Genomic DNA, 26,746 nt, shown 5'->3' on the forward strand with positions numbered 1-26,746 from the left:
AAACAGTGAACGATTTAGTGGCTGGGCGCAAAGCGGTGGATGGATCCATATTGGAAAAGATTATTTACACCACGCTCGAGCCGCGCACGAGATATTGCTAAGAGCAGCGGGAAAAACCAGCCGTTTCGATCCGCGAAAATGCAACAATCAGCAAAGCGGGCTGCAGATGACTCCGGTTGGAAGTCAGAAACGGGGCAGTGAGGGGGAGGCGAGAGATTTTCACAAAATCCTCCTCCTCTTCTCCACCATCACCACGACGCTCGTGTTGGCTTCTTGCCACTGCAAAAAAAAACTGTACCAGCTTGTACAACCGGCCACGAAGCGACGAAACGATGAAAAACGGTGCCCCAGTGCGTGCATGTGTGGATCAATTTCACTTTAAAGATCCCCGAACGGACTTGGGCACGAACCGCAGCAACATCTCCTAACCAGCCAGCTCTCTGATCCAAAATGTCTAAGTGGAAACGGTTTAACAGTGCGATAATTGAAAGTTTGGCCGTGGATTGGCTGCACCGAACATGCGAAATGATGTTGCATAAACCTGCGAAACAAGCCAAAGCCTCGGTGAGCTATGTGTGTTTGATGTTTTCTGCTTGTCTTATTGCTGTGGGTTTTTTTTTTTGCAATTCCAGCCGGAAAAGTCCACCAGTTTGTCGAGCGAGCCGAAACGACGCTTTCGCATCAGGCTGTGGATTGTGAAAACGGGTCTGAACGGGCCCCTCAAGTGGAGCAGCCACCTTGAGGTTGAAATTGAGATTGAATCGATTTGATCATCGACACGAAGCTAATGCACCCACGAATCGGTAATTGAATGATCGGTGATCTGTTGCTAAGTAAGATGTTCAAGATGTTCGAATGGTACTTTGGGGGAGGCATTGCGAAACGAGACGTCGGTGACCAACTATACGAACAGAATGGCAAATCGTGGCAAAGATGAGATGCACTCAGCATTCTTCAATTAAGAATACCTAGAATTTGCAACTTGAAGTTAATCTAATTCTCCAAGCTAAAGCGTCAGAAACCAAAGATCTTCCAATTTCTAGGATCAGATGTCGAAGTTCTTCAAGTTTGTTGGAGTCAAATGTCTGCGTACTTCAAAGTTAGAAATTTGAAGTTCCCGATCAAAGTTCAGTTGAGAAAATGCTTCCAAAATCCACATGAGGCATGGGAAACCAAGTCCAGATGTCAAGGTTCTTGTAATTTGTACTTTTAGATGTCTAAAATCGTTAGAAGCTACTTCAAATGTGAAGACATTATGTCTCAGGAATATTTTTCTTCTAACACAAAATGATATATGCTCTATTTCCTCTCAAATTTAGAACAAACAATAAGAATTCTATTCCACCCTCACTAATTGCTGCTCTTTGACGGCTCCCGTTTAGAAGCAACCAACTACAAGCACGTGACTAAATGGTTAAACATCAGACAGAAAGTGTTCTGGAGACAAACATGCTCCGTGCTCCCTAGTAGCTCATAAAAATAGTTTCTTCTCGGACATTCGGAAAAAGGAGGATAAAAACCCTGAGCAATTCTCCATTTTGCATTTTCTTGCATGCTAGCTCACCCAACCCTTCCACAGTGGAGATCTCGTGCAGCAGTTCATTGCTGTGCCCGTTATCTTTGCACATTATCACGAATATGTGTGCGCTACCGTGTGGTAGGAACACACTGTTCCAACGCTACCATCGTTTTGGCTACCATATATCAACGCTATCTACTATTTGCTCTATCGCCAGTACAGTTTGTTCAGACACTCTGTACTCTCTCTCTCACTATGGCCGATAAAATGCAGGCCTTAGTGACGCGTGCGTCTGTGTGTTTGCACTTCTCATCTCGCGTGCGCCATTTCCTTCCTCAACTTCCACCACCCATTCCATTCTCCTGGTAAATAGAGGGTCCAACAATGCCCGTTTAGCACACCAAAAACCCTGCCAACTGTCTAAGCTAAAGTAAAAAAAAAAAAATGGAAGCTCACAGCACACTCTTCAGCAATTGGGAACACGTCCAAGCAACGTCACATTGTCCGGTACAGAGTGTGCACGCTGTCACACACGTCCAACTTCCAAAGCGACGAAGGTGCATGAAAAATGCATATCGTTTACTTGCCAGAGTTCTTTCTGCCGCTCCTCTGCTTATCACCTGCTTTTATTTGCATCCTCGTAGCTGCTGCTCTAATGGGCTTCACCGTTCGCTTATCACGGGCAGTGTGTTGAGAGTAGCATAAGTTACTTTGGGCGAGGGTGTCATTGTGCCTTGGCGAATCTCGTTACGATGCAAACAAACCTTCCGGGCACTGCAGTATTCGCTCGACGGTGAAAAAAGCCCTCCTCCGATGGATCTCGGCCTGCTGTTCTGTCTGCCATTCAGTGAGGCAGAATAATTTCTTTAGTTCGCCTTTCTTTGGCTAATTCCTTCGTATCACTTGAGTTAATCGTTGGCATAGGAGCAGAAGCAGGAGCAGGAGCACGGGAAGCGATGAATAGAAGTAAATTTATGAAAAGTGCACGGCTAGTGTGAGGAAACACCTCGAAACGCTCGAGATGATTGTTTGTGTTGCTTCTTCAGCACTCGATAATGTTGTTACAGACGAGAGGGTTCAATGCACGGTAAGGGTAGTTTTTGTTTGCTTTAAAGTACTAACAAAATTACGTGAGAATTTGAATAAATTATTTAGGAATATATTTCCCTAGGGGTTTCCTCTCAAATATTAATAGTTGAACTTAAATTGATTGGGCTTGCGACAATATCCTATGAAGCCATTATAAAGTCACCATTTCATTAACGATTGTTAAAGCCGTTTGAATGCTTGAAATTATTTAACTGCCTCTCTCATTTAACTTTAACTCCATTATAAAATCCCACAAACACAATTATCCTAACCAACTAGACATCATAAGCAGTCGCCTTTTCCTGCTCAATTTCTTCCTACCTGTTTTCGGGGGAAAGTTTTGCACATAAAAATCGGATTAATTAAAGCAAGATTGGGTGGAGTTCGCAGTTTGGAGCAGTTTTTTCCACACTCCTTTGCCTTTTTGCGTCTTCTTGCTCTGTAACGTTATAGCTCATTTGAGTAAAGCACACACACACACAAAAACAATATTACAAAACAAGTTTGCGCAACTCCCGCCGAACCCTTTTGCAACTGGAGCGCTCTGGAGCAGCATACACACTTTTGGTGCGAATATGGTTTTCAGTGTGGGAAATCTTACGCTCACATTAACCACTCGCCGTCACACTGAATAAATCAATTCGATCTTGATCGATCTGGCAAGATTGACGGTGAAAAATGTATGAACCGCACTCATAAAAAGCAGGGAAGAAGGAAAAAACAAGCGAATCTATCTCACCCAGACGAGCCTTCCAGACGATTAATTTCGGACGGATAGTAAACGCTTTGCACGTTCATAATTAGTTTTCGCTTTTTCTCCCCCAGAAAAAAAAACAGCCGCCCGCTCATCCCCGTGCAACGGCGTCCACACACACACACACCATTTTCGGTTCGATTACGACCGGACCTGGCGGTGGCTGATCGAGATCGAGCACCACGAGAGGATCACGATTTTGTGTGATTTTTATGTAACGAGATGAAATTGAAAGTCTCACCAGGCAGCTCGGAAAAAGCCGGCGCTTGTAAATAAAGGAAAAGCAACACATAAAAAATTTCCCCCAAAACGCCGTCTGCCAAAGGGATCGGTAGTAGAAGGGGGAGTTCAATTCGAAGCGTGATTGATTGGTGAAGAGTGTTCTGTTTGCCCTACCACCCACCACAGCCATGTTTGTTTGTGTTTAACTCTTTACCCTTTTTTTTGCATTTCAGCATCATTTCACGATTTTTGTGCTTACATAAAGGTGCACAAAAGTTGGCGCAAATTGAGAATGGGGCTACGGGCGAGCGAAAAAAAAATAAAAGTGTTCAGTACAACAACAACAACAAAATTGATGGGGAGTCTTGGTAATGAGATTAGTTTTCGAATTTTCACATAAACGCACTGATCGCGTTCGACCGTCGGAGGTGATTATGGTGATCGTTTAAAAGAGTCGCGCCATTTGAAGGCATCCGCCACTTTGTAATTACTGGAAGCTGGTATGAAGAGTGTAGTTTAGCCCATAATTACATGACGTCATAATCGTCTGCTCCAACAAACGAAATAACGTTGAGCATTAACCGGACGAAAGCTACTCTTCGATGCTTTATGGACTAATAATGGAAGCTGTGATTACTGAAGTTAGACAACTTCAATTTTAGGGCGACTTCTGTGAAACATTGAAGTAACCAACGAATATCTGTAGAAAAAGTTAAGGGTATAGTCAGCTTGAAGATTATATGAACAGTAATCATGGAACATCAAGTTATCATTCGACTATCAAAGATCCAATAAGTGATCAAAGTTGTCAATGCTCTTATCCTACACAGCTCCTTTGCTCAACTACCATATCCCATCCGGATCCAGAGTATGGACCTCTGGGCATGAAGTGAGGATCGAGAAGCATCTCTGACAGCGATATCACTTCTTAGTAAATTGAGGTCTCTAAGAAGACTTTTCAAGATTCTCGTGCCAAAGCAGAATTAAAAGAACAAATTATGTATCTGATTTCAAAACAGATTTCTTAGAAAATATCTCAAATTTCCACATCAAACTTCAAATGATACTTTGAATTAAAATCAATCAACCTCCAAAACCCACATTCCATAAGGACCAATCTTAGCGCTATTGTAGCTCTAAACAAACCAACTTACTTATTAAATGGAAACCGTCCCATCGGCCCATTTTCACCAATATTGCACCGATATTCAGTTCGAAACCATTCGTTTACGATCACTTTCTAACCGTGGCTAAGCGCGCACGGCTAGCTCGTTACCAGCCTGTCACACAGCCGATTCCTGCCGTGCAAGGGGACCGTATTTAGTGGTGCCCTTTTTTTCGTATTCGAAAGTACACTGCACTGCACCCCCAGCAGCTGTCCAAACAGCGCAGCCACCAGACCTCATCTCATCAAACACCGCCATTCGCCACGGCCCGGTCCCAATCGATTGATCGATTTTGTTTTCTTCTCAGCTCAGTCAGCAATACCACTTTTCCGCACACCAATGCTGCTGTTAACTTTATTGGTGAGCTTTATTGAACCGCCGTCGGTACGGGGTGAGGTACTGATTGTACAATAGAAACACACGAAACAACCAGCACAAATTGAGCTGACAAAGTTTGTGGACCGGGGAGCTAAAAATTTCCATTTCGTGCCCTTTTGTCGGGATGAGCGTTTTACTTTCTACCGAGCCGACTACTCTCCCAACATCCAGTCGATCTCGGCGAACCGATCGACCGCTAATCAGTAGGGAAAATTTAAACCACAACCAAGCCATGTTGAGCCTAGTCTGCCTAGACTTGCTTTTCACTACTTCACGAGCTCGGGACACCCTGCTGTGACCGGCAAATTTGCCGATTGGAAAAACTGGACCACAAAACCCACATCATCATCAGCATCCATATCATATCGAGGGGAGAGGGAGGTCCCCCCAGGTAGGTAGCAGCAACTAGAGGGTTGCTGTAAAAATTAATAGCACCCTACACCAGCTAGCCCGAAAGTAAACACACCACGACATACAGAGGTGTCCTACCGAATTCATAACGGAACCCAGGGCAGAGTTGGAGAGATCCGGCCAAACGTTCACATACTATTTTTTCCGTGTTTCGAATCCTACAACTTCGGCGAACCGACCGTGTTTGGGGGCTGTAAATCATCGTACGGACGGTTCCAATTTGACAGCGTACAAGTAGATGCTGCCGGAAGCTGCCCGATTTGAAGTTGCTGCGGTGGATTAGCTATCCGAAAGGGGGTTCCATTTAATGGAAAAACAAGTTTTCCTTGGCGACATATGACAGTTTTGGGTCGATAAGTTGATTTGAAAAGTTCAAGTTAAAGTAGTCTCTTGATCTGACTCATAGATGGAGCCACGATCACTACAGTACCTTAGTAAACATCGTCATTGTTGGTTATTCCAATGCAGTTCTCCATTGTTAACTACTGAGATTTGAAAAAGAATTTTAATTTTAATATTTTTTTCCAACCACCTTAACATAAATTAGATGATATAACCTAAAAGAAAGGAAATTATTCGCCCAAGAAGATAAGGGTGTGTGTCTGTCTGTACGCAATCAAGACTTCCTTAAACCAATTATTAACACAATTTATTACCATAATTATAGCGCTGTTACCGTTCGAAAATATCAAGATTACACGCGCTTGTCAACAAGGAAAATGTGTTTTTGCTCCCCACGGTTCTGTCACACCAATTTCCCACCATCGGAATGTGTTGCACCGCCAAATATTAATCAACATTTTCGAGCTCACAATAATAAACAAGCAGCTTCTTTCCACTTACATTTTACCCAGGGCCCTTTTTCGAGTGGGATGAATCATCGGCAACAAAACGGACCGCCCGAAAAGTCAAAACAAGAGCTGCACATCGTAGTGCGTTTGTTTTAAGCGAGTTTTGGTAGCCGACGCATCGGTGAAAAGGTAACCACACCTCCAAAGGGGATTTTCGTTGGCATGGTGTGCTGATGCTGGTGCTCCACGAGAACCGCACTCACAGACATCTTGTAATGGATTTCATATGAAAACCCCAAGATGCGATGTGTCAAACTCAAAAAAAAAACACCATCTTGACTCTTTCAGAATGGTTCCACTTTGTGTAGACGAGGAAAAAACATCCCCAAACCGCTTTTTTCCGGTGGGTTTTCATCTCGGTCTTATTTTTCCTTTTTCTTCACCCGGCTTTTTCTCGTCTGCTTGGCTGTTGACGACATGTCGACGCTAACGAGCGCCGCTTACTCACACTGCAGGAATGTGTGTTTTTGTCGCCTACACCGAATAGCGGCGCCGATGCAAGAAGAGGCGCTTTTCTGACCCACTGTGAAAGGAAAACCCAAGCCGAAAGTGTGAGGAAAATTCAATTAAAGCATGTTGTGAAAAACGTCCCCAAATGTGACGTCCCTCCCCCAGATCATTGATCCAGGGCTTCAGGTTCGGGATGCGTCCAATTAGAACCTGCCCTGTCGATTGGGCTTGGGAAGTGGTGAAACAATAAAAAAGTAGCTAAATTATGTTACAAGGATTCTTCGGCAGTACGCTTCTTTTGGCCAGTATCGTAACCGATCGGTGCGTGTCAGGTTACAGGCACATCCTGCTGAACGGAGATAAAGCCCAACTCACCCCAAGTTGCCATGTTCTTTTGCGAGGAATACCGGAACGGCTTAGCTTACACTCTACGGCAGCCTACGCACAGCCAGGCACGACTCCGAGAAGCGACCACTCCCGGTGTTATTTACACATAAGTTTTTGGCCGAAGGTATTAGTGCAAATCCCATCGAAAGTACGCATTATGTTTTGGCAAATGAGGCTTATCTGTTACGCCGGCACTACACTAAATGGAAGGTTTATTGTCTGGAACACCGGGCGGTTGCCTAATCGAGTAGCAGCTGTGTGACGAACTTCAAGACAGCAAGTCAAGAAATATTACGTAAAGTTGCCTTCCATACAAGGAACACTTATCGTTCTTCATAATAAATTGATTTAATACAAAAGTCATCTCAGAAGCTGTCGATCAGCAATTTATTACCATACAGAGCTGCTCAACTCACCCTATGATTCATCCCAATCTTTCGAAAAAAAAAACTTCATTCGCCCAAACATCGCCAGAGGAGGCTCGAAACTTCCTTTTGGAGATAAAACACACTCATTCGCGACGATTTCGCTCCATCTTTGGAGAGTAGCAGCTGCTGTTTCAAGCCGAAGAAAAAAACCTCCACCAAGAACAACTCGATCGACATGGGTCCATCACATCCCCAACCACCGGAGCACGCAAATTGCAACTAATAAGTGACATACTGCCCTTTGCGAGGGAGAGAGAGAGAGAGACTAAGAGAGAAACACAAAGAAACACCCTGTTTACGTTTAGATGTTTTGTTTACGCTTAGACGTCACACCATACTTGACGAAAGCTAGTTTCGTCAAGTTTTTGATAAACGAAATATTTCAAGTATACAGTGAGTAAGGATGAGTGTCGCTCGCGTGGGGGGCACTCAGAAAGTTTATAAATAGGGCAGGAAACACAATTATAGCTCTCTTCGAATTTGGAATCTGAACACGACGCTTGGTAAATATTGCAACACACCTCGATCCGAAACTCCGCGAATTCTTCATGGTGCCGTGACCAGGATATAGCTCGAATTTCTGGTGCTTTCGCGAGTTTGATCGACCCATCGTTCACCGTTTTCTGTGTCGTACCACATTTCGTTTGGATTTTCGTGCACCGTACAGCTGTTTTTGCCGCATCACGCATTACACTGCAGGTCACTCACTCACACGCACATACACACACACAAGATTGCACAATGCCCGTACCACCCGTTGTTTTGGCGTCCCGTCGGACAATTTTGTTGGCGTCCCTTACTCGGTACGAGAAATTTTTGGATAGTTTCGTTCACGCACGGGATCAAGTACAAGTGGAGGTTCGCCTAAGAAAATTCGAAACATTATGCAAGGACCTAGAGAGTGTTCAACAAGAATTAGAGGATTCCGCTTCCACGCTGGAAGAAACAACGCAGAATGCTGCATTTCGAGAGAATTTCGAGAATAGATTGATTCGTGTCCAATCTCAACTGCAGGCAAAGCTAACTCCTACCGCGCACCCGAGCACTGGATCGAACTCACTCAAGGGCATCAAGCTTCCCACCATCGCGCATCATACGTCACAGGGTCACGAACTGAGTCACTCGCGGCGAATAACCTTTCCGCGTCAAACTAGTTTTGGTACCACGTCACATGAAACGCCAAATTGCATTTTATGCAATTCCTCGCATTCATTGCTAAAATGCCCACGATTTGAAGGAATGGAGCCTAAGGATCGCTATCGTTTCGCGATGACCGCGCGTTTATGCACAAATTGCTTACGCGAGAATCATGCGGCTCGTGATTGTCCGGCGCACTACAAATGCCGGTATTGTAATTTGGCACACCACACAAAACTGCACTTCACACCGAATAGCCCTAGTGACACAGCTCCGCCACATCACACACACAACACCGCTAACGATCACACGGCCACCGATAACACACAACGCACATTTGCAGCAGCACTACAGCAAGCACCCGAGCAGGTATTGCTCCAAACTGCTTTCGTGAATATTATTGATAATTTCGGAATTGCTCATCCTGCGCGCGCGCTGTTGGACAGCGCATCGCAGCCGTATCTAACTAGCGATCGACTCGCTAAACGGCTAAGTTTGAAGACGAGTAACGTACACGTTACCACGCTAAATTGGATTTTGTCACTACCCAACACCTGGAAAACCGTTGTGGCTAATCGTGTTGCTGAGATCCAGAACTATTCACGTCCTCGTCAGTGGAAACACATTCCCGGCTCAACAAATCTCGCCGGCCTGGTATCTCGTGGGATGTCAGCAGTGGACATGCTGAAAAGGTCGATATGGACTTGTGGTCCCGAGTGGTTGGGGCTACCTGCTTTTGATTGGCCAATATCGAATTCATTGCTGGCGGCCGAAGCTGATATTGAAATTCGTCGGACACGCACACAACAATCGTCACAAGTTACTTCATCCGCGATCACACCTAAATTCCTGGAAGCAGCTAAACTCACATTATGCATCCTGGCGCAACAAGACGAGTTTTCATCGGAGATCCGGTTGCTGAAAAAGGGAGAAACTATAGGGCGGCGCTCACCTCTACGGCGCTTGAAACCATTCCTCGATGAGGAAGGAATAATGCGAGTGGGTGGCCGATTGAAGCTTGCACAGCTTCCCTACCAGTTCAAACACCCTATCCTGCTTCCCAAGAACCATCTGTTTGCTCGTCTCATCGCATACCACTTTCATGAAAAGCTGATGCATGGCGGGGGAAGACTATTACTTTCCCAGATTCGAGAAGAATATTGGCCGCTCGACGGACGGAGATTAGTGAAAGGAGTAGTCCGTAATTGTTTTCGTTGCATACGACAGGATCCCGCCCTAGTGCAACAACAAACCGGCCAACTTCCGTATCAACGCATCACTCCGAGCCGGCCGTTTTCTGTTACTGGAGTGGATTACGCCGGCCCATTTTGTCTTAAGCCGACGTACAAGAGAGCTGCCGCTGCCAAGTGTTATTTGTTTTTGTTCTTTTGTTTTGCAACCAAGGCGGTTCACCTGGAGCTGGTCAGCGATCTCACCACTGCAGGGTTCTTGGCCGCTTTACACCGCTTCACAGCCCGGCGCGGGCTACCGTCGGATATACACTCCGACAACGTGAACAACTTGAAGGTTCGTCACACGCGCTAAAAGAATTTTTTGAGTTATTTCAGAGTGAGCAACAGCAAAACATCATCGCAACCAACTGCTCTGACATGGGGATTACCTGGCAATTATTCGTGCAACGTTTCTGGAAGCATTGGGCCACTGAGTATCTGCAGGAAATGCAGAAGGACAATAAGGTTGCGGTTCGGTGCGAAATCGTTCCCGGCAGGCTGGTCATCCTTGTGGACGATTCCCTCCCCATCACCCGCTGGCCACTGGCGCGCATCATTGATGTACACCCTGGAGAGGATCAGCTTACTCGTGTAGTGAAGCTGAAAACGGCAAAGGGATTAGTCACGCGTCCTGTTACGAAAATTTGCGTTTTACCTGTTGCGAAACCGTCCTGTTAGTACCGCGTGTTAGTTATTTTGTTATGACATTCTGTCATGGGGGGGAGTATGTTTACGTTTAGATGTTTTGTTTACGCTTAGACGTCACACCATACTTGACGAAAGCTAGTTTCGTCAAGTTTTTGATAAACGAAATATTTCAAGTATACAGTGAGTAAGGATGAGTGTCGCTCGCGTGGGGGGCACTCAGAAAGTTTATAAATAGGGCAGGAAACACAATTATAGCTCTCTTCGAATTTGGAATCTGAACACGACGCTTGGTAAATATTGCAACACACCTCGATCCGAAACTCCGCGAATTCTTCACACCCCATTGAAGTGAACATTGAAGTGAGTCAGACAGCGGGGTTGGTTGCGAGTTTCCTTGGAATTGGATGCTTGTACGGACGGTTGATGATTGTATCAATCAGTTCTAGCAAGCAGTTTTGCTTGCGTTTTAACTCGTTCAATAGTAGCAACTGTAAGGCCATTTATTAATGATGAACGCTGCTGTATCGCCCGCAGATGGTGCTGCTGGCGAGTCGCCATTTGCATCAATAATGAGGAATTTACTTCAACGGTTATGATAGAAGAGGGTTTAAGCTCAAATAGAGACGTTATAAATCGGTTTCATTCGAGTCGCAATACCTAACCTAGTTCAAGATTGATCCCTTACATCGTTTGTCTTAGATTTTGTGATAGTTTTCAATGTTACATACAGACTTCCTCTTATCTAGGTGAAGAGTTCCTCACAAACATCTGTTGGGATTACTTTGGTCAGTTTATTTTGAACACTGAGATATTGTTTACTTTACATCGAAATTGACAAGAAAAACTAGACTCCGATTTGAGGATAAGATTTTTGTACAACGTCCGAATCCTATTCTTCCAGAGCTCTACTTCATCCTCGAGAGGTCTTGGCTACCTATTTCTTGACTTCATTTACCCTTAAGCTGACAGTAAACATTTCTAATACCTTTGAGCTAAATAATATCGTTGTACAAGGTCTTTAAGCCAACAGAAAAATCAATTATCTCATTTGAAGTTTTCAATTTTTTTTTTTTTTTTTTATTCATAAAGAACGGCCTGGCCGTATTGCTGAAGTTTTCAATTTAATTTTAATATTTCTTTGTTGACAAAAAAGTAAATAAACCAACTCTCTCTCTCTTCAGCATACCGATAAGTGGTTCAGATTGTGCCACTCGCAACAATAACAGCTTCTCCATTCTCTCGAAAGTCCTCGAAAAAGTTCCACCAATCAACTCGACTGACACACGCCACACGGAGTGTAAAATGACGCCAGTCGGCAAAAGACCTTCGCTTTGCTGCTTTTCCACAGCCACAACTCCTCCGAAGCCCTAAAAGTGGCGTCACATTCCAGAATCGGGGACAACATTTCGGTGCTTCTCTCTGATTTTCTCTTTCTTCTGGCAAGCTCTATGCTCCCCGAGCGTTGGATGTCCTTACCTTACCGTGAAGCGTCGCCATGGTCGCCAGGGATCCCTAAACCCAACTAATGAACACCGAAAGCGACCACCACCCCCGCGAATGGTCGTGTATCGATTACGCACCACCCGCAAAAGGTCACCAATGCAAAACAAAACGTGGGGGAAAATTTTTGCATTCCTTTTCCACAATTTTTCACCCACTGTCTCTCGGACAGCTATTCCGCAAAGGGTTTCGGAAAAACTCTCTCGTCAAATTTGCTTTGCTCCTTGCGATATCGTTGGCACGCATTTGCATCCACCCGACAAAAAAAAACATCCCAAAGAAAAAGGGAAAACGGTTGATTGATTCCAATTTTCCAATGGATCACACTTATCACACACCCTACATACGGGATGTTTGATTGGATTGCATAACAAGATTCGAGAAGATAATTGAGTTTTTCCTCGTACACCTGCCCCCGAGAAGACGAAAAGCGAAAAAAAAGCTTCCCGCAAAGTTTTCATCCAATCTGTATTCCGCAAAACTTGGATGTGAAGACAGGAAGTCATCGCAGTCCAGCGCTATAGGGACGTTCCAACCAAAAAAAAAAAAACAACCCCTAACCTATGCTACGCATTTTCCACTTGCTCTGATGCTCTCGGGCGGGCGCGTTCAGCCTCTCTCGCTCTCCCGTTTCAGGGTTGGCGCGTTATCTCTCGCTCTCCAGCTGGTGCGAGCGTCGATGATGCTGGCTGACCTTGAACTTTGCAGAGATGAACACACAGAGAGGTACGCTTCTCCTGCTGGAGCAGCACGCTGACACAACAACAAAACGCTCGGTGGGGTTGGTTTGGGCACCAACATCGTTTTGTTTGTGCGTGTTCGCAAAGGCAGCACAAAGGAATTCCAGCATGGCCAGAAAAAGAAAAACAAGGGAGCAAATGAGAGATTTAGCAGAAGAGAGATGATACGGCATTCCCTTCGGATGCTGGTGTGTTAAAGCGTTTATGTTTTCCAAAAGTAAGGTTTTTTCATATTTTTTCTCTTGCTTCCTTTTTGGCTCCAATAATTCAATCGCTTATCCCGATCATTAGCAAAGATCAAAAGCACTCTCAGGGTGTAGGAAATTGCTTTCGAACGGCGACGGCGAGAAGGAAAATTAAGTGAAAAACAAATAAACCGAGCCGTGCGTTCGAGGATGAAAATAATGCTTCTTGGTAGGAGAAATTAAAAATAATAAACAGAACGTGGTGGAAAGATTTTCCCTTCGATTTGTTTTCCGTGACTGTGAGACTATGAGACTGTGAGACTAGGCAACAAGACGTCATTCTGTGCAGCCGAGATTGCTAATTGTAAAATCAAGTTGGATGGCGGTTTTTCCTTTCCCAGCTTCCCCCCACTTTATGGTAGAACACTTTGCACAAACATGCAATTTGGTAACTTATCATCAGCACAGGTGGTAAGACGATGATGATGATGGGTGATTGGATGATAAGCAAGCAGAAGAAAAACAGCACGCCGTTTAACATCGTTTTGCAATAAGTGATAATTAGAATCTCTTCGTTTGCTCGCCCTTCTGGGTGTGTGTGTGTGTGTTATGGGACTCAAAAACGGGGAAGCATTCTCTTTCACTTTAATTATAAAATACCGACACACAACACCGAATTGTGTCAGGCCCGATATCGCACACAACATCATCTGCATCGCACACTTTGATCTGATTCCGTTGCACACTGTTCAAAATTAGGATGTGCGTTGTTGGGGGTCTTTTGCCACATATCGCTTTTGTTCAACAAACTTCTTCCATGTTTTGCGTTCGTATTCCAGGGACACTGTCTGGAGAACAGAGGGCCACGCACACACACACACCAACACTAAAACCCACCGGATGTCATATGATTCTTTGACTCTCGGTGCAATCGGGTCGTCCAGCAGTGTGGAAACGCAGCAGGCTTGTGAGATGATGGTGCATCTTGGCTTGCCTTCGCATTTCTTCGCTCGTTCCGATTCCCTCCGTCACACACATGCTTACTCGAAACCACAGCACACACGTTTACCCACGCACACACACACTCACACGCTCTTTTTCCATTTTGTTTCGCCCATTGCTATCCGGCAGCTCACATCCCTTTAGTTTCAAGTGCAACAAAATGCACTTAGCGAAACGAAGCGCAACAAAACGCAGCCTCTTCTTGTCCTGCCCTTCCCTTTGGCGTACCCGTTTTTCTCCTCCTCCCTCACGCGGGAAGAAAGGTGATACGATGGAACAACAACAGCAAAACTGCAAACGCATAACGTTTTAGTTGAACGGTGATGCAGGTTGCATTTCCGGGTTTGGTGGTTTGTTGGGTTGGGTTGGATGGAAAAGGGGGTTTTTTTTCGCCGCGCAAATGGGAACGAAACGATGGGCCGGGGGGAGTTAGGACGACCCAGCTGGTGGAAAATGTATGCAATTGGATTAATACACACTATACCAACCTACTAGATACGGACGAATGGTGTTGCTGCCCTTGCTGGTGCTGCTGCTACTGCTGCCGCTGCTGTTGCTACTTCTTCTGTACGTGATGCTATTTTCCTGCCCGATTTTTCCTCGCTCTGTATGCACTTTATTGGTTGCACATTATACGATTTTCCACCGATTTTGGTATTTGCAATCAACTTGTGCATATGAAAAGCACACACACACAAAAACTGTCACAACTTCACCATCACTGAGATTCGGTAGAATTTTTCTTTCATCACATAAATCATCCAAAACCGACACAAGCTCCGTTTCCAGTGTAATGTACCCAAATTGAATTTAAAACACGCTTCAACCGTGGAAATTTCACTGCGTCACGGTGGCAGTTAGTTTCGGTGGAAAAAGGAGGATTTCCACTTTACTTGTTATGTTACCCGCTGCACACGACAAGCACGATCCGAACGCGTACGCTAGGAGAGCAATAATACGGCAACGGCATGGATTGGTGGTTGCCTTGCAATGCCTCTCTTTCGCTTTGACCAGTGTGAAGTTGCGATGCCCATAGTGCTGAGACGCAATTCGAGAGAGAGAATGCGATCGAGAGATGCATGCCGATACACTTTGACCGCATTCAAGGTGGAAAGAGTGAGAGAAAGCATGTTTGTGAGGCTGCTTTCTCGCTCTCTGTTTATTTCGTTGGCTCGATTGAAGGAACACAATAGGGTGTATTCTATCTATCTCATTTAAATGTAATTTTAATGCTTTTAAACTAATTGGAATGGTGATATAATATCACAAATTAAGTTTCCATGGTTGCGTTCAAACGATAAGTTCAGAATTCGCTGCTAATACCACTCAAAAAAAAAAATAATTTTCCTAAATTACAATTTAAATCATCAATTTCTACAAATCTTGTGAACGCCGCACCGTGCCTCTACGCACCTTGTTCTAGCTGACGTTCGGGCAATGTTTACATTTTTCAGCGTCGCTTTTGCGGTGGTAGTCAAGAAGTTTTACCTATTCACGATAGAAAATAATAATTCAGTCATACAGAAGGCAAAACTATCGCAAAAATGGTTAGCAAAAGGCCTTATAGAGTAAGTAACGATTCCTTCTTTAGGTAAAACAGTCTAGCAGCACTTATTGTAGCAATATTGGCTTCTTTCCCTTCCCAGTCTGTGGATATGAGCCTGCAAAATACGCTCCACTTCATTTCGGAGGTTAAACTGCACAGATGCCTGTGGGACCATACGCACGAAGACTACAAGCACAAAGCTGCGCGCGATAAAGCATGGGAATCGCTTTCGATCAGCTTGGGATACAGCGCGGACGATCTGGTTGGCAAATGGCAATCGCTTCGATCTTCGCTAAGGCAGTACAGATCCGCCGTAAGACGGCGAGCTAAGGAGGGTGGTGATGGTGAGTAAAGCACCGGACTTGACGCCCTAGAGCGTTTGGTGCTTTCCTTGTGACCGATATTAGTGATGGTTTGTTCCTTGGTTAGGCGCCGACAAGCTGCAAGTCGTTACTTGGCCGTACTATTCTGCGATGAGTTTTACTAATGCTGCAGCAGACGACGATGTTCGTGTGATTTCTGTAAGTAATTGATATAATGTCCAACTACTCGCAGGTTAAGTGTTACGGTTTTCTTCACCTTCCAGCTGCCAGCAAGACTAGTACCGGATAATCCCCAACTACCCAAACCCACCGTAACGGCAATACGGAAGAATGAACCAAACAGAAACTCAATCGTCGATGAACAGGTATGGATGTGTACGAGGCGGGCAGGCTTTACTGTATGATTTTTTTTTTAACATGTATTTTTGTTCTCATCTACCCAGAGCCAGATTCCCGATTATGATTCGTCAGAAGAATACGAACCACCTACCAACCACGTAAGTAATTGATTATTCCCTCTACGCTCAAGTGCGCGGCATAACGAAACGTCCCATCCCTGCCGGTTGTTACAGGTTCCGGCAAAAATCCTGACAAGCAAACCGGCTTCTACTCACGATTTGGCAAAAAAGCGGAGACTGATAGAGCTTAGCTCCAAGCCATCGATCACTAAACCGCCGGCTCCAACCACTTCCCGGCGAATACCGAAGGAACCGGAATTTGTTGCAATCAAAGTGGAAGCAATCGACCCAACGTTACCGGTTGAGCAAACGTTTAACGGGGAACCGCACAGCTGTAGCACGCTTAGCGCGCAGGACGTCGACGATGTGTACGGACACAGCATTGCGCTGCAAATGAAACAATTTTCGCCGAAAACGAAACGAAAACTACAGATCCAAATTCACGAACTTATCTCCAAAGCACAGAAGCAAGCATTCGAAAAAGATTTCGGTTACTCTTTCGATAGCAGCTAAAGAGGCCCCGCGGTGTATTGTCGTACAATGTGTAATAAATTAGGTAATTTAAGATGACTGTAAATACAAATCTGGAGACAAGTTATAAACTTCTAGCGATGCGTAAATCGTTAACTTGAATTTATACTTAGAAGGCTCTTTGTCCAAGCCGTTCCCGCCAAAAGCCACTGAAATTGTAATCACAAAGCTCGACAAAGCTCGTAATGTTCGTCATGAATGTTTATTTATTTTTAAGGATGATTCACCTTCGTTCCAACAAAGAGAGTAACAACAACAACATCTACCACACCGATAATTGGCTAAGTCATACACACACACACGCGCATAAATGTAGATTTGATCTAAAGAGACCCTACCGTTTACCTTTGGTAACAACACAACTGAAAGGTTATATCCCTGTGGACCCCACCCACCCAAGTAAGATTAAAACGATTTGCTCCCCACAACCTCTCCCGTTTAGTAGGGGATTTGATTCTGATAATACTGAATCATGTCGTACGTGCGCGTGCGGAAGTTTTGATACGAGTTCCGGATCACACCCAGCATGTGAGCGGCCGCCTCCTTGCTGTTCTTCGTCGGTACGAAGCGCTGCTTTAGCAGTGTGATCGTTTGCCCACGGAAACACGGCAATCCCGTATCGAGCATCAGCGATACGAGCGTCACAATCGCGTCCTGGTACGGCCGAATGGCGAGGAACGATTGGACGCAAAGATCGCAGAACCATTTGAACGGAGCCGCCTCCATTTTGCCTCCCATCACCATCACCATCTCGTCCGTCAGCTTCAGATCCGGCTCGAACCCGATATTGCCACCCGGCGATGATTCAAACATGAAGCCAAAATCTGCAAGGAGAAGCAAGCGCAATTAAAGCTGGGAAAAAGCACAAACCGTTTGCCGTGCGGTCATCCTACCGATGTGAATAATATGGCCATCCTTATCGATCATAATGTTTCCATTGTGGCGATCCTTGATCTGCAGCAGGTAACCGATCACCGAGTACGCGGCCATCGATTTGACAAAGTTGCTACGGGCCGATTGGAACTCCTTCGACGTTTCATCGCCGTACTGGTGCAGGAAGTACTCGTACAGCCCGAAATCCGTCTGCCGGCCGAGCTGATCGCGCGACTTTGCATTCGGTACACACTCGATAACGCCGCACTGGGGAGCGCGAAAAAAAAACAGAGATTCAAGATCCAATATCTAAACGCTTCTCAACGCCCACTTACCCCAGGTGCAGTGGCCACAACACGGTACGGAAACAGATACAGCTCCAGCCCAACCTGCTGGAACACGTTCTTGAAGATCGAGATGACCTGCAGCGCCAACATATCCTGCCGGACGTCATCGCCCACCTTGAAGATGGCCGCTTGCCATGCTTCCGGTCCGAGCGAGTTTAACCGCGGTCCGTCGATCTGCGAGTCGGGATTGTTCGATACTTCCATCGCCATCGTTTCCAGCTCGGTAATGCCGCAGCGCTGGACGCGGAACCGGGCCAGGTAGGGCGCCTTGGCAGCACTTTGCATCGGTGTGCCACTGTTGTAGTCGATATCGAGCACCATTGCTTCCGGGTTCGAGGGCAGGTAGCATCCGGACTGTACCTTGATACGGCTCAACGCCTCCAGACAAGCCTTCTTCCGGGCCTGGCCCTTCGGGAATGAACGAATCTCACCGCTTACGGCGGTTATTTTGCCGAAGAAATCAAACTCACGTTCGTAGAATCGTTTGGCCGGTCCGGAGAGCGAGGAGATAATGTTCTGGGACAGCGATTCCAGGGCGTCGTACAGAGCTGCAAGGAATGGAGGATTAGGATTTCAACTACGGAAGTGTTCTACAAGACAAGGCAGCCCTTACAGTCGCGATGGTGCATCTCCTCGTCGATGTACATGTTGGTCTGCATGTTCCAAACGAGCTGGTGGGCAACGATCTGCGACCGCTTGGAGATGTGCTTGATCAGCTCCGTCACATACCCCATCTGGGAAAATGGAAACAAAAATCCGCTCAGCTACCCGATAGCTCTTATTCATCTCCCTCGCTTACCGTATCGTGCCGTAACGCTTGTACCAGCTGCGGAATGTAGGGCAAAACCGCTTCCGCCGGGTACGAGTTGAGTGTCTTCACGGCGTACTGTGCCGTCAGCGGATGTGTCGGATACTGACGGGAGAAGTACGATAACGCCTGAATCGGATTCACCCTCGCCCAGGTCAACATGTACACCAGCTCCGGCGACTCGTTCAGTACCGTCTTGGTAGTGACGAGGTACTTCAGCGCTTCGGGAATGCGTACGGCCGCCATCGGATCGGAACAAACCAGCCGGGTCACCTCGTCCTCGATCGTTTCCGCATTGCGGATACGTTGCGGCAGAAACACGGCCAGCGCTGGATTGTACGACCATGCGAGCCGGGTAAAGTCACGCCACACGTTCAGCTTCATCGGCCGGGCGCGCCATTCGACTACCGACTCTTCGCCCGGTATCTGCAGCTCCGGCAGGGCCAAGGGATTTGCCCAGATAAGCATAAACTCAATCTCCACGGCCAACAGCTCGAGGATGAGGTTGCGCTTCTTCATGTAGTCCTTGTCGTACGCATCCTTCGGGTACGGTGGACGCTTGATGCGTGCCGAACGCTTCGAGAGCGTGGACGTGGAATGGGGGATCGTATTGTACCAGCCGGCATTGCCGCTGCTCGTCGACCGGGCCACCTCACTCCCGGCCAGCGACACCGTATCGAGCGAAACCTTCTGCACGGACAGATTCACCGAGGCCGCATGCAGCTCGTAGTCACTCACTTCCGACGCAACCAGATGCTTTTTCTCGCTGCGCATCGTTTGCCAGAACTTGAGCAGTATCGCGATGTCCTCGAGCAGCGCCTCGCGCGACTGGCTCGGACAAAGCTGCGGCCCGCAGAAGTAATCCAGCGCATTCGCGTAGATCCTTTCGCGCAGAATGTTGCGGGCGAGCGACTTCGGGATGGTGTTGCCCTGCAGCAGCGACAACCCGCACTGCAGCAGCTTAAACCGGCAGCCAACGGTGGAGATGTGCCGGTTCTGCTGGAAGTCCCGGCTAAACGGTAGGCACCGGTGCAGCAGCATGCAGAACATTTCCACCTTATCCCTGTTGCAGTACTTGGCCGTATCGACCATTTCCGACAGCAGCTGCAACCAGATCAGGTGCGGCGCGACAACGATCGGCTTCGGCACCAGCCTGCATCCTTCGTACGCCGCCAGCGGGCTCGTTACGTCGTGCTCCTCCGAGAACAGGCCCATCCGCTTGTCGAACGTCGTTTGCCACGCTGTCACCATCTCCTGTATGAAGCACAGCTCCAGATCCTGTCTGGCCGTCAGTATCCACTGCCAGCACTCGACGGCCGTCTCCATCGCGCTCTCGGTAAACAGCTGCACCTGGGAGGATGAAATCGCATGCAGCAGCTTCCGGTTGGCGCTCGAGCACAGTATCAGGTAGGCCGTCGCACGCCACAACGCTCCCCGGTGCTTCGGATCGCTCTTCTCCGCACAAGCGTCCCAAACGTCGCGCACCAACCGATCCGCCAGCCCCTTTTTCTCCTCATCTTCCAGCACTGACAGCAGGCCAGAGATTTCGCCCGCATATTTACTGCGCAGGCAGAGCACCGACACGAACTTCGATGTGTCGCTGTTGACGCAGTGCGGGCGCTTGGTCGTGGTCGGAATGGATGCGTTCGTGACCCAGGTGTGTAGGATGGAATCGACTGCCAGCGCCAGCCCGCTGTGGTTGGACAGTGTGGTCGACGGGACCTGGTTCGGGTACTCCTGCAAATGGCTGCGCGTTGACTTCGGTGCCCATTTCATCGCTTCGTTCACGATGCCCTGGCAGCGATCGGCGAAATCTTTCACACGGCTTTCCCTGGCCGGCAAACTGTCCATCAGCTGCAGCGTGTAGGGCGTGGAAGCGACACGCAGCGTCGGAGTTTCCTCGTTCGGATCAAGTGTCAGCGAGAAGGCCAGCAGCTGCAGCACGTCCAGCATACACCAGAGCACCTTCCGGTTCCACAGCAAATGCGGGAACTTGTCGACCAGCTGCGACAGATACTGATCCGCCACCAGCTGGATCTGTTTGTGGATGTGGTTGAAGTAGACGAGCAGCAGCATGGCCTGCGATTCGAGCACCTTCTCGCGGACCGAGTCCTGGGCCAGCAGCACGCTGCGGAACTTCTCAAACACCTGGTCGCCGATGCAGCGCACACACTGCCACATACCGTACTTATCCTTCAGCAGCGCATTATCGCACAGATAGCTCAGGATCGGTTCCAGGCTCGGTTCCGATGCGTTCTCCACGCGCAATATCTCCAGCCAGTAAACGCTCAACAGGTAGGCGCACTGGGCGAACGTTAGCTTGTTGATGCAGGCCGTTATGTCCGCCGGCGGATGGTCCAACAGGAGCAGTATTTGATTGCGCAGCTCCATCAAGCTAACGCTGCCCGACCGGATGGCGGACGTGTAGTTTAGCTCGCGCATCTCCGACCGGTGCGCCGTTTGGGAGATGAGCAGTGGCGATTTGGCCGCTATCTGCTGAACACCCTGGTACCAATCGGACGGCCAGAGCCGCGAGTTGGTGAATCCCATCACGACGCAGTACAGCCAAAAGTCCTTGAACAGCTTGTGCAGCCGTTGCTTCGGGTTCTTGATCGGGGGAAGACGTCGCACGAGCACCTGGAGGGTGGGGATTTGCAATCAATTAGTAGTCTGAAATCAGATCCTACAGGGGATTCTTCAAGTGGACAGCGTTACTCACCGCAATCACAGGGATAAGCATTCCAAGGTTTCCCGCGCTCGAGCTAGCTTTCTGCGCACCGGACGTACTATCCGACGAGCGTTCCGCTTCCAGCCCAATCTGCACGAACAGCTCCAGCAGCTTCCCGAGCAGGTCCAGCATCTCCAGCTCACCCTGAATGTTGGCGGCAATGTTTGCTAGCGCGTTCACCACCGCATCCGACACGTGGTGGTACGATTTCCTGTAAACACTGTGGGGTTTTTTATACACCGACACAACGACGCGGCACGGCACGGGGTGTCGTGGTGGAAGCAGAAATTTTGAATAAATTTAGATGACTGATCCAGACGCCACACAAATGAAGGCAACAACAAAAAGCAAAACATGTACGCCAGCCGCGGAACAACGGGGTAGGTATGCTTATCTGAGGGCTCGCACTGAGTGGTTCCGATTTCCGGAATGGGTCAGTCACACGCAAGATGGTGCTTCGTAGAGTATAAGTTATACACAGACGATAGAAAGAGGGAAGGAAGAGAGAGAGAGAGAGTACTCGGAACATGCAATCGGGAAGTTCGGGGAAGTATCTGAAATATCTTGAAAAGCTTTAACATCATTTTAAAAACAGCAGAGCGAGCGTACACCATGGAATAGTTCACGGAAATGGTTTTAATCGAACATAGAAGGTGTGAGGTAACGTATGCAGTAAACAAATGAGGACATGGAGTGGATCTCCAATCCTTTAAATCAGTATATATTAGTGATGGGAATCTCGGCACCCTAATCGAATCCGACTCAGACTGGCTCCGGAGCCGACATCGCTCCTACGGCTCAGGAGTCGGCATCGCTTCGTCGCCTTCGGAACCGGATCCACTCCGACCGCTCCATAGCCGGCTCCAGAACCGGTGTCGCACTAACGCCTCCGGGTTTCGATAGGGATATGAGCGTTAGGTAGGGCAGGAGCCGGTTCCGAAGCCGAGGATTCGCTCCGGAGCGGTAGGGAAGGAGCCGGTTCCGAAACAGTAGGGTCGGAGCCGGTTCCGAAGCCGAGGTTCCGCTCCGGAACGGTAGGAAAAGAGCCGATTCCGAATCCGAGGTTCCGCTCCAGCGCGGTAGGGAAGGAACCGGTTCCGAAGCCGAGGTACCGCTCTGGAGCGGTAGGGTCGAAGCCGGTTCCAAAGCCGAGGTTCCGCTCTGGAGCGGTAAGGTCGGAGCCGGTTCCGAAGCCGAGATTCCGCTCCGGTGCGGTAGGGAAGGAGCTGGTTCTGAAGGTAGGAAGCCGAGGATCCGCTCCGGAGCGGTAGGGAAGGAGCCGGTTCCGAAGCCGAGGTTCCGCTCCGGAGCGGTAGGAAAGGCGCCGGTTCCGAAGCCGAGGTTCCGCTCGGGAGCGGTAGGGAAGGAGCCGGTTCCGAAGCGGTAAGGTCGGAGCCGGTTCCGAAGCCGAGATTCCGCTCCGGTGCGGTAGGGAAGGAGCCGGTTCCGAAGCCGAGGTTCCGCTCCGGAGCGGTAGAGAAGGAGCCGGTTCCGAAGCCGAGGATCCGCTCGGGAACGGTAGGGAAGGAGTCGGTTCCGAAGCGGTAGGGTCGGAGCCGGTTCCGAAGCCGAGGTTCCACTCCGGAGCGCCCATCACTAGGACATATTTTGTAATGCGTTACGTTAAAACACAGAAAATGTGATCGAATGAAATGAACAGTGTGAAACAGTACAATGAAACGGACAGGACCGGTACGAGGTTATCCAATTAGGCCACAAACACAAATGAAAGCACAGCACAGCACATAGCCGTATGGGAATGGAATGGTCGAAACATAAAGCCTGGCTTCCACTATGGCACCAGCCGCTACATTACCTTTGCTCCGGGTTGGTCGAGTAAGCGAGCGATGCCGCCTGTACGGTGACGCGCGAAAACATTTTCATAATCTCCTCAAACACCTGCGGCTCACACTTGGAGATGATCATACAGCCCAGCTGATCGACGATCAGTACATTCTGCTCCGACGGTACCTTGCAGAAGCGTTGGATGAAAAACTGCAGGATGTTGTTGGTCGTTTTCGGCGTGTCCTTTAGGGCGACCGCCACATGACCCAGCATTACGATTATGTTGAGCGATACGAGGCTCGATTCACTTTCCTGCTTCTCGGCGGTAAACAGTCGATTCGAAACGTTCGCTACCAGCGCCGGCACACAGTACTGATCGAGTGCGTGTGCCGCCCGGAGAGCGATGCTGAGGTTTTCGATCGCCGCGTCACGGAGCGCTTCGAACGCTTCCTGGGCGGACTTGGTGAGTCCTTTAGTTTTCGTCGAATGATCAAACGCTTTGAAATCGGATCCCTGAACTGAAAGCGGACGAAGGCGGCGTTAGCTTGGAAGTTGGGGCGTGCTAGACCCAGCACTACTTACCCACGATTCGGAATGGGGCATTTTCTTTATCCTTCTTCGTTTGCGCTTGTGATTGGACGTGCAGTTTCGTTAGGATGGGGCTCGGATCCACCAGAAAGTCTCGCAAGTATGATATCGATGTTCCCGCAATGTTGGGGAACTTTTGTGCCAGCTTACCCAATCCCTACGGGAGAGAGAGAGAGAGACAGAGACCAGCATGTGAATATAAATTCGTTAATAAATTAATTTTTAAATTACCTCCAAGCAAACCATCAGCAGTGGCATATGATCCATCACCACCTTGTGGCCTAGTACCGAGTTTAGCTTCTGGTAAAGCCGGCTGCACAGTTTATCCGCCTCTGCAAAGAATGTAAAAAAACACGCATTAGACTTATTCGCGCGCCCCAAACCAAACCACTTCGAGCAGAGCCGGCGCAATCAATGGACATCAAGCAGATATGAGGATCACTTCCCACACACGAGCAGCAAACGATGTAGTAAGTATTATCACCCGCATTGCTTTGCGTGTTTCAATTTTGATTTCACATCTCTTTTTACAACTCCCAATAAACCATTGTCTTTTCGAAAGCGAAACTTCCCACCCAGAAGCTCGAGAACGGCACGAGAAATAAAAAACACAAGATAGCATTGAACGGAAACAATAAAGAAAGATAATAAAATAAACAACGAACGAAACATAAATCATAACCAACCAAATCATCAAACCAAATCAATCATAAATAATCATCACCATCACCTAAACCCATCGTGAATGATAAACTTTCTTGCAGATACGCTAGCAGATCGCACAAGTTGTCGACTGGAACCGATAAAAATGGGGTCAGAATACAGCTTAATGCCGAGGGGGTCGCGTTTGTAAGATCGATGTGCGGAACCCTGGGCGCGTTCGCCCCTTGCCCGAAACGTACCCGTCTCATCGCCGATCGCCCACACGAGCAGATCGACGCACGCCGCATTGGCCATAACGTTGATCTTGTACTTGTTCACGACGATGTTCGACGGGTCGCGTACACGATCGAGCGCATCGTGCTGCTTGTTCTGCAGCTCCGTCTGGCCAATCAAGAACAAACGCTTCACAAACTCTTGTACGTCCTTCGTGAAAGGTGTAGGGAGATCTGAAAGTAAATCGGAAGGTGGAACGTTTAACATACAATCCCTCTTCAGCCGATGGACCGTGCTACCTGTTTGATTCTGCAGTATTTCCCTCAGCAACGTTACCATTACCAGGTTGATTGTTTCCGAGAAGCTTTTGTAGCCGTACGGTTTAATCTGGTTCAGCGCATAAATATCGCCCGCCTGCTCGTCCAGATGCTCGAGCGTCTCTTTCGTGAGAAGCTTCTTCGCCAGCGCGAATATGGTCTGCAGATGGTTGATCGGGAACTGTAGTCGATCGTTTTTCTCCATCGAGTCGCAGAAGCGCATGTTCGGGAACTGGTTAAAGCTCGAACCGTACTTTGCGAAAAAGTACGTCGTTGGATCGTACGGTACGGAGTAGAAGGAGCTCAACTTCTTCCGGCTGCTGTTGATCGATTTTTCCGACTCTCCAGCATCCATCGACAGGCTGCCCGACATCGAACGGGGAATGATCGAGCGGAATTGGCTCACGCTCGTACTATCCTTTGCATCGGAGGAAAGTGGTGTTTCGGCTGATTTTACTACCAGTATCTCATCCTTGGGGAAGAGCCGACACAGAAGCGGAGGATCGCAGGCAGCATAACGGCCCATCGAACGGCTTAAGCCGAGCAGCAGTGGAACCGTCGCCTTGCAGAGGATAATCGGTGGCAGTGTGCTGCTCTCTTTGCTCCCTTTGATCATGTTTGTTAGCACGGTTAGCACTTCCACCTGGATGAGGATAATTTCATCGCGATGCTCCGGACACCCGACCGCTATATCTGACAGGAGACTGTTAAGACAGAAGCTAAACTTTTCCGCTGTGGGAATTTCTGAAGAAAAAAAAAACGAGAAAGTATAAGAAAAATTAATCAAGCTTGTTTCACTACTCTCGACAAGGGAATTATCTCCCTGCGGGGTGCTCTATACTCACTATCGATTTTATTAGGCTTGACGTCATCGATCCAAACAGCCTTCGGGAGTGCTTTGGCAAGTCGTAGCAGGTATGGGATAAATTCTTTTGAATACTGATAACCACTCTCGAGAAAATATAGTCCAAGCGCAATGACTGCATCCTGTGCGCGGGCATCGAGACAAAACACTCCGGCCGCATTTTCCTGCGGGCAGTACTTGAACAACGTTTGGACCTAACAAGAAAAGGAGCAAAAACGGTGCTTCAATGACTCAGGGCGATGGTTGAAGGAAAGTTTTATCTCGTTGCGAAACGTAAGGGGCAACAAAACACGCACACACTACGTACCTTTTCCCATGGTGTAGGCTTGATCATGGCCAGCACACGCGCCAAACATTGGACGGTTTTTTGAAACGAAAATCGCTCATTTCCCACCATGGTTGCAGGCGTATTTTTATCACTTATCACAATTTTTAGCCCACCGTCCTGAAAATTTTCTTCGATCCTTTTTATTTACCTTTTTTTTTTGCTGTGTTGACGTTTCTCCGATGACGGAATGACAGATTCGAGCAGCCGTTTGCTCGAATCGTTTAAATTCCAGCAGTTTCTTGTGGATAAATCGAAAAAAAAATTTAAATTTCTA

General features: G+C 47.9%; 3 protein-coding genes across 6 annotated transcripts in view; 1 reads left to right on the top strand and 2 right to left on the bottom strand.

Annotated features, from left to right (window-relative positions):
• LOC118505846 (serine-rich adhesin for platelets) overlaps positions 1-15,049 on the bottom strand; it is a 59,056-nt gene extending 44,007 nt beyond the window's left edge. Inside the window, exon 1 of one of the 2 annotated variants that reach the window (XM_036042218.1) lies at positions 14,993-15,049. The gene's annotated coding sequence lies outside the window, so the exon portion shown is untranslated. The remainder of the gene's footprint in view (positions 1-14,992) is intronic. The other variant, XM_036042217.1, reaches the window with a different exon arrangement.
• Positions 15,050-15,512: 463 nt separating this feature from the next.
• LOC118505386 lies at positions 15,513-17,046 on the top strand. 2 transcript variants are annotated; one of them, XM_036041092.1, is made up of 6 exons: positions 15,513-15,667; positions 15,746-15,989; positions 16,075-16,166; positions 16,232-16,333; positions 16,412-16,465; positions 16,541-17,046. In XM_036041092.1, the coding sequence occupies exons 1-6, from the start codon at positions 15,644-15,646 to the stop codon at positions 16,937-16,939; spliced, it is 915 nt and encodes a 304-aa protein (XP_035896985.1). In that variant the 5' UTR covers positions 15,513-15,643; the 3' UTR covers positions 16,940-17,046. The 2 variants fall into 2 exon arrangements, with proteins under 2 accessions (XP_035896985.1, XP_035896984.1); XM_036041091.1 differs by having other exon boundaries at positions 15,537-15,667; positions 15,743-15,989.
• Positions 17,047-17,140: 94 nt separating this feature from the next.
• LOC118505383 (phosphatidylinositol 4-kinase alpha) lies at positions 17,141-26,639 on the bottom strand. 2 transcript variants are annotated; one of them, XM_036041086.1, is made up of 13 exons: positions 26,452-26,639; positions 26,125-26,338; positions 25,262-26,023; positions 24,989-25,195; positions 24,318-24,418; positions 24,081-24,243; positions 23,530-24,016; positions 21,705-21,924; positions 18,977-21,622; positions 18,791-18,911; positions 18,166-18,725; positions 17,851-18,097; positions 17,141-17,781 (listed from the first exon to the last, which is right to left on the bottom strand). In XM_036041086.1, exons 1-13 carry the CDS (start codon positions 26,539-26,541, stop codon positions 17,396-17,398), a joined length of 6,204 nt encoding a protein of 2,067 aa, XP_035896979.1. In that variant the 5' UTR covers positions 26,542-26,639; the 3' UTR covers positions 17,141-17,395. The 2 variants fall into 2 exon arrangements, with proteins under 2 accessions (XP_035896979.1, XP_035896978.1); XM_036041085.1 differs by having other exon boundaries at positions 21,705-21,933.
• Between the last annotated feature and the right edge of the window lie 107 nt (positions 26,640-26,746).

The sequence above is a fragment of the Anopheles stephensi genome, chromosome 2 (assembly GCF_013141755.1).
Source record: "Anopheles stephensi strain Indian chromosome 2, UCI_ANSTEP_V1.0, whole genome shotgun sequence".
In the NCBI taxonomy this organism is placed as follows: domain Eukaryota; kingdom Metazoa; phylum Arthropoda; class Insecta; order Diptera; family Culicidae; genus Anopheles; species Anopheles stephensi.

What these genes read in the sequence shown, in the direction of transcription:
- LOC118505386 (XM_036041091.1), top strand. Translation starts at nt 15,644, where the DNA reads ATGGTTAGCAAAAGGCCTTATAGA. An exon ending in ACGATGTTCGTGTGATTTCT is followed by an intron (nt 16,167 to 16,231) that starts GTAAGTAATTGA and finishes TTCACCTTCCAG; the next exon opens with CTGCCAGCAAGACTAGTACC. An exon ending in ACGAACCACCTACCAACCAC is followed by an intron (nt 16,466 to 16,540) that starts GTAAGTAATTGA and finishes CGGTTGTTACAG; the next exon opens with GTTCCGGCAAAAATCCTGAC.
- LOC118505383 (XM_036041085.1), bottom strand. Translation starts at nt 26,541, where the DNA reads ATGGTGGGAAATGAGCGATTTTCGTTTCAAAAAACCGTCCAATGTTTG. An exon ending in CAAGCCTAATAAAATCGATA is followed by an intron (nt 26,024 to 26,124) that starts GTGAGTATAGAG and finishes TTTTTTCTTCAG; the next exon opens with AAATTCCCACAGCGGAAAAG. An exon ending in GGCGATCGGCGATGAGACGG is followed by an intron (nt 24,419 to 24,988) that starts GTACGTTTCGGG and finishes CATTCTTTGCAG; the next exon opens with AGGCGGATAAACTGTGCAGC.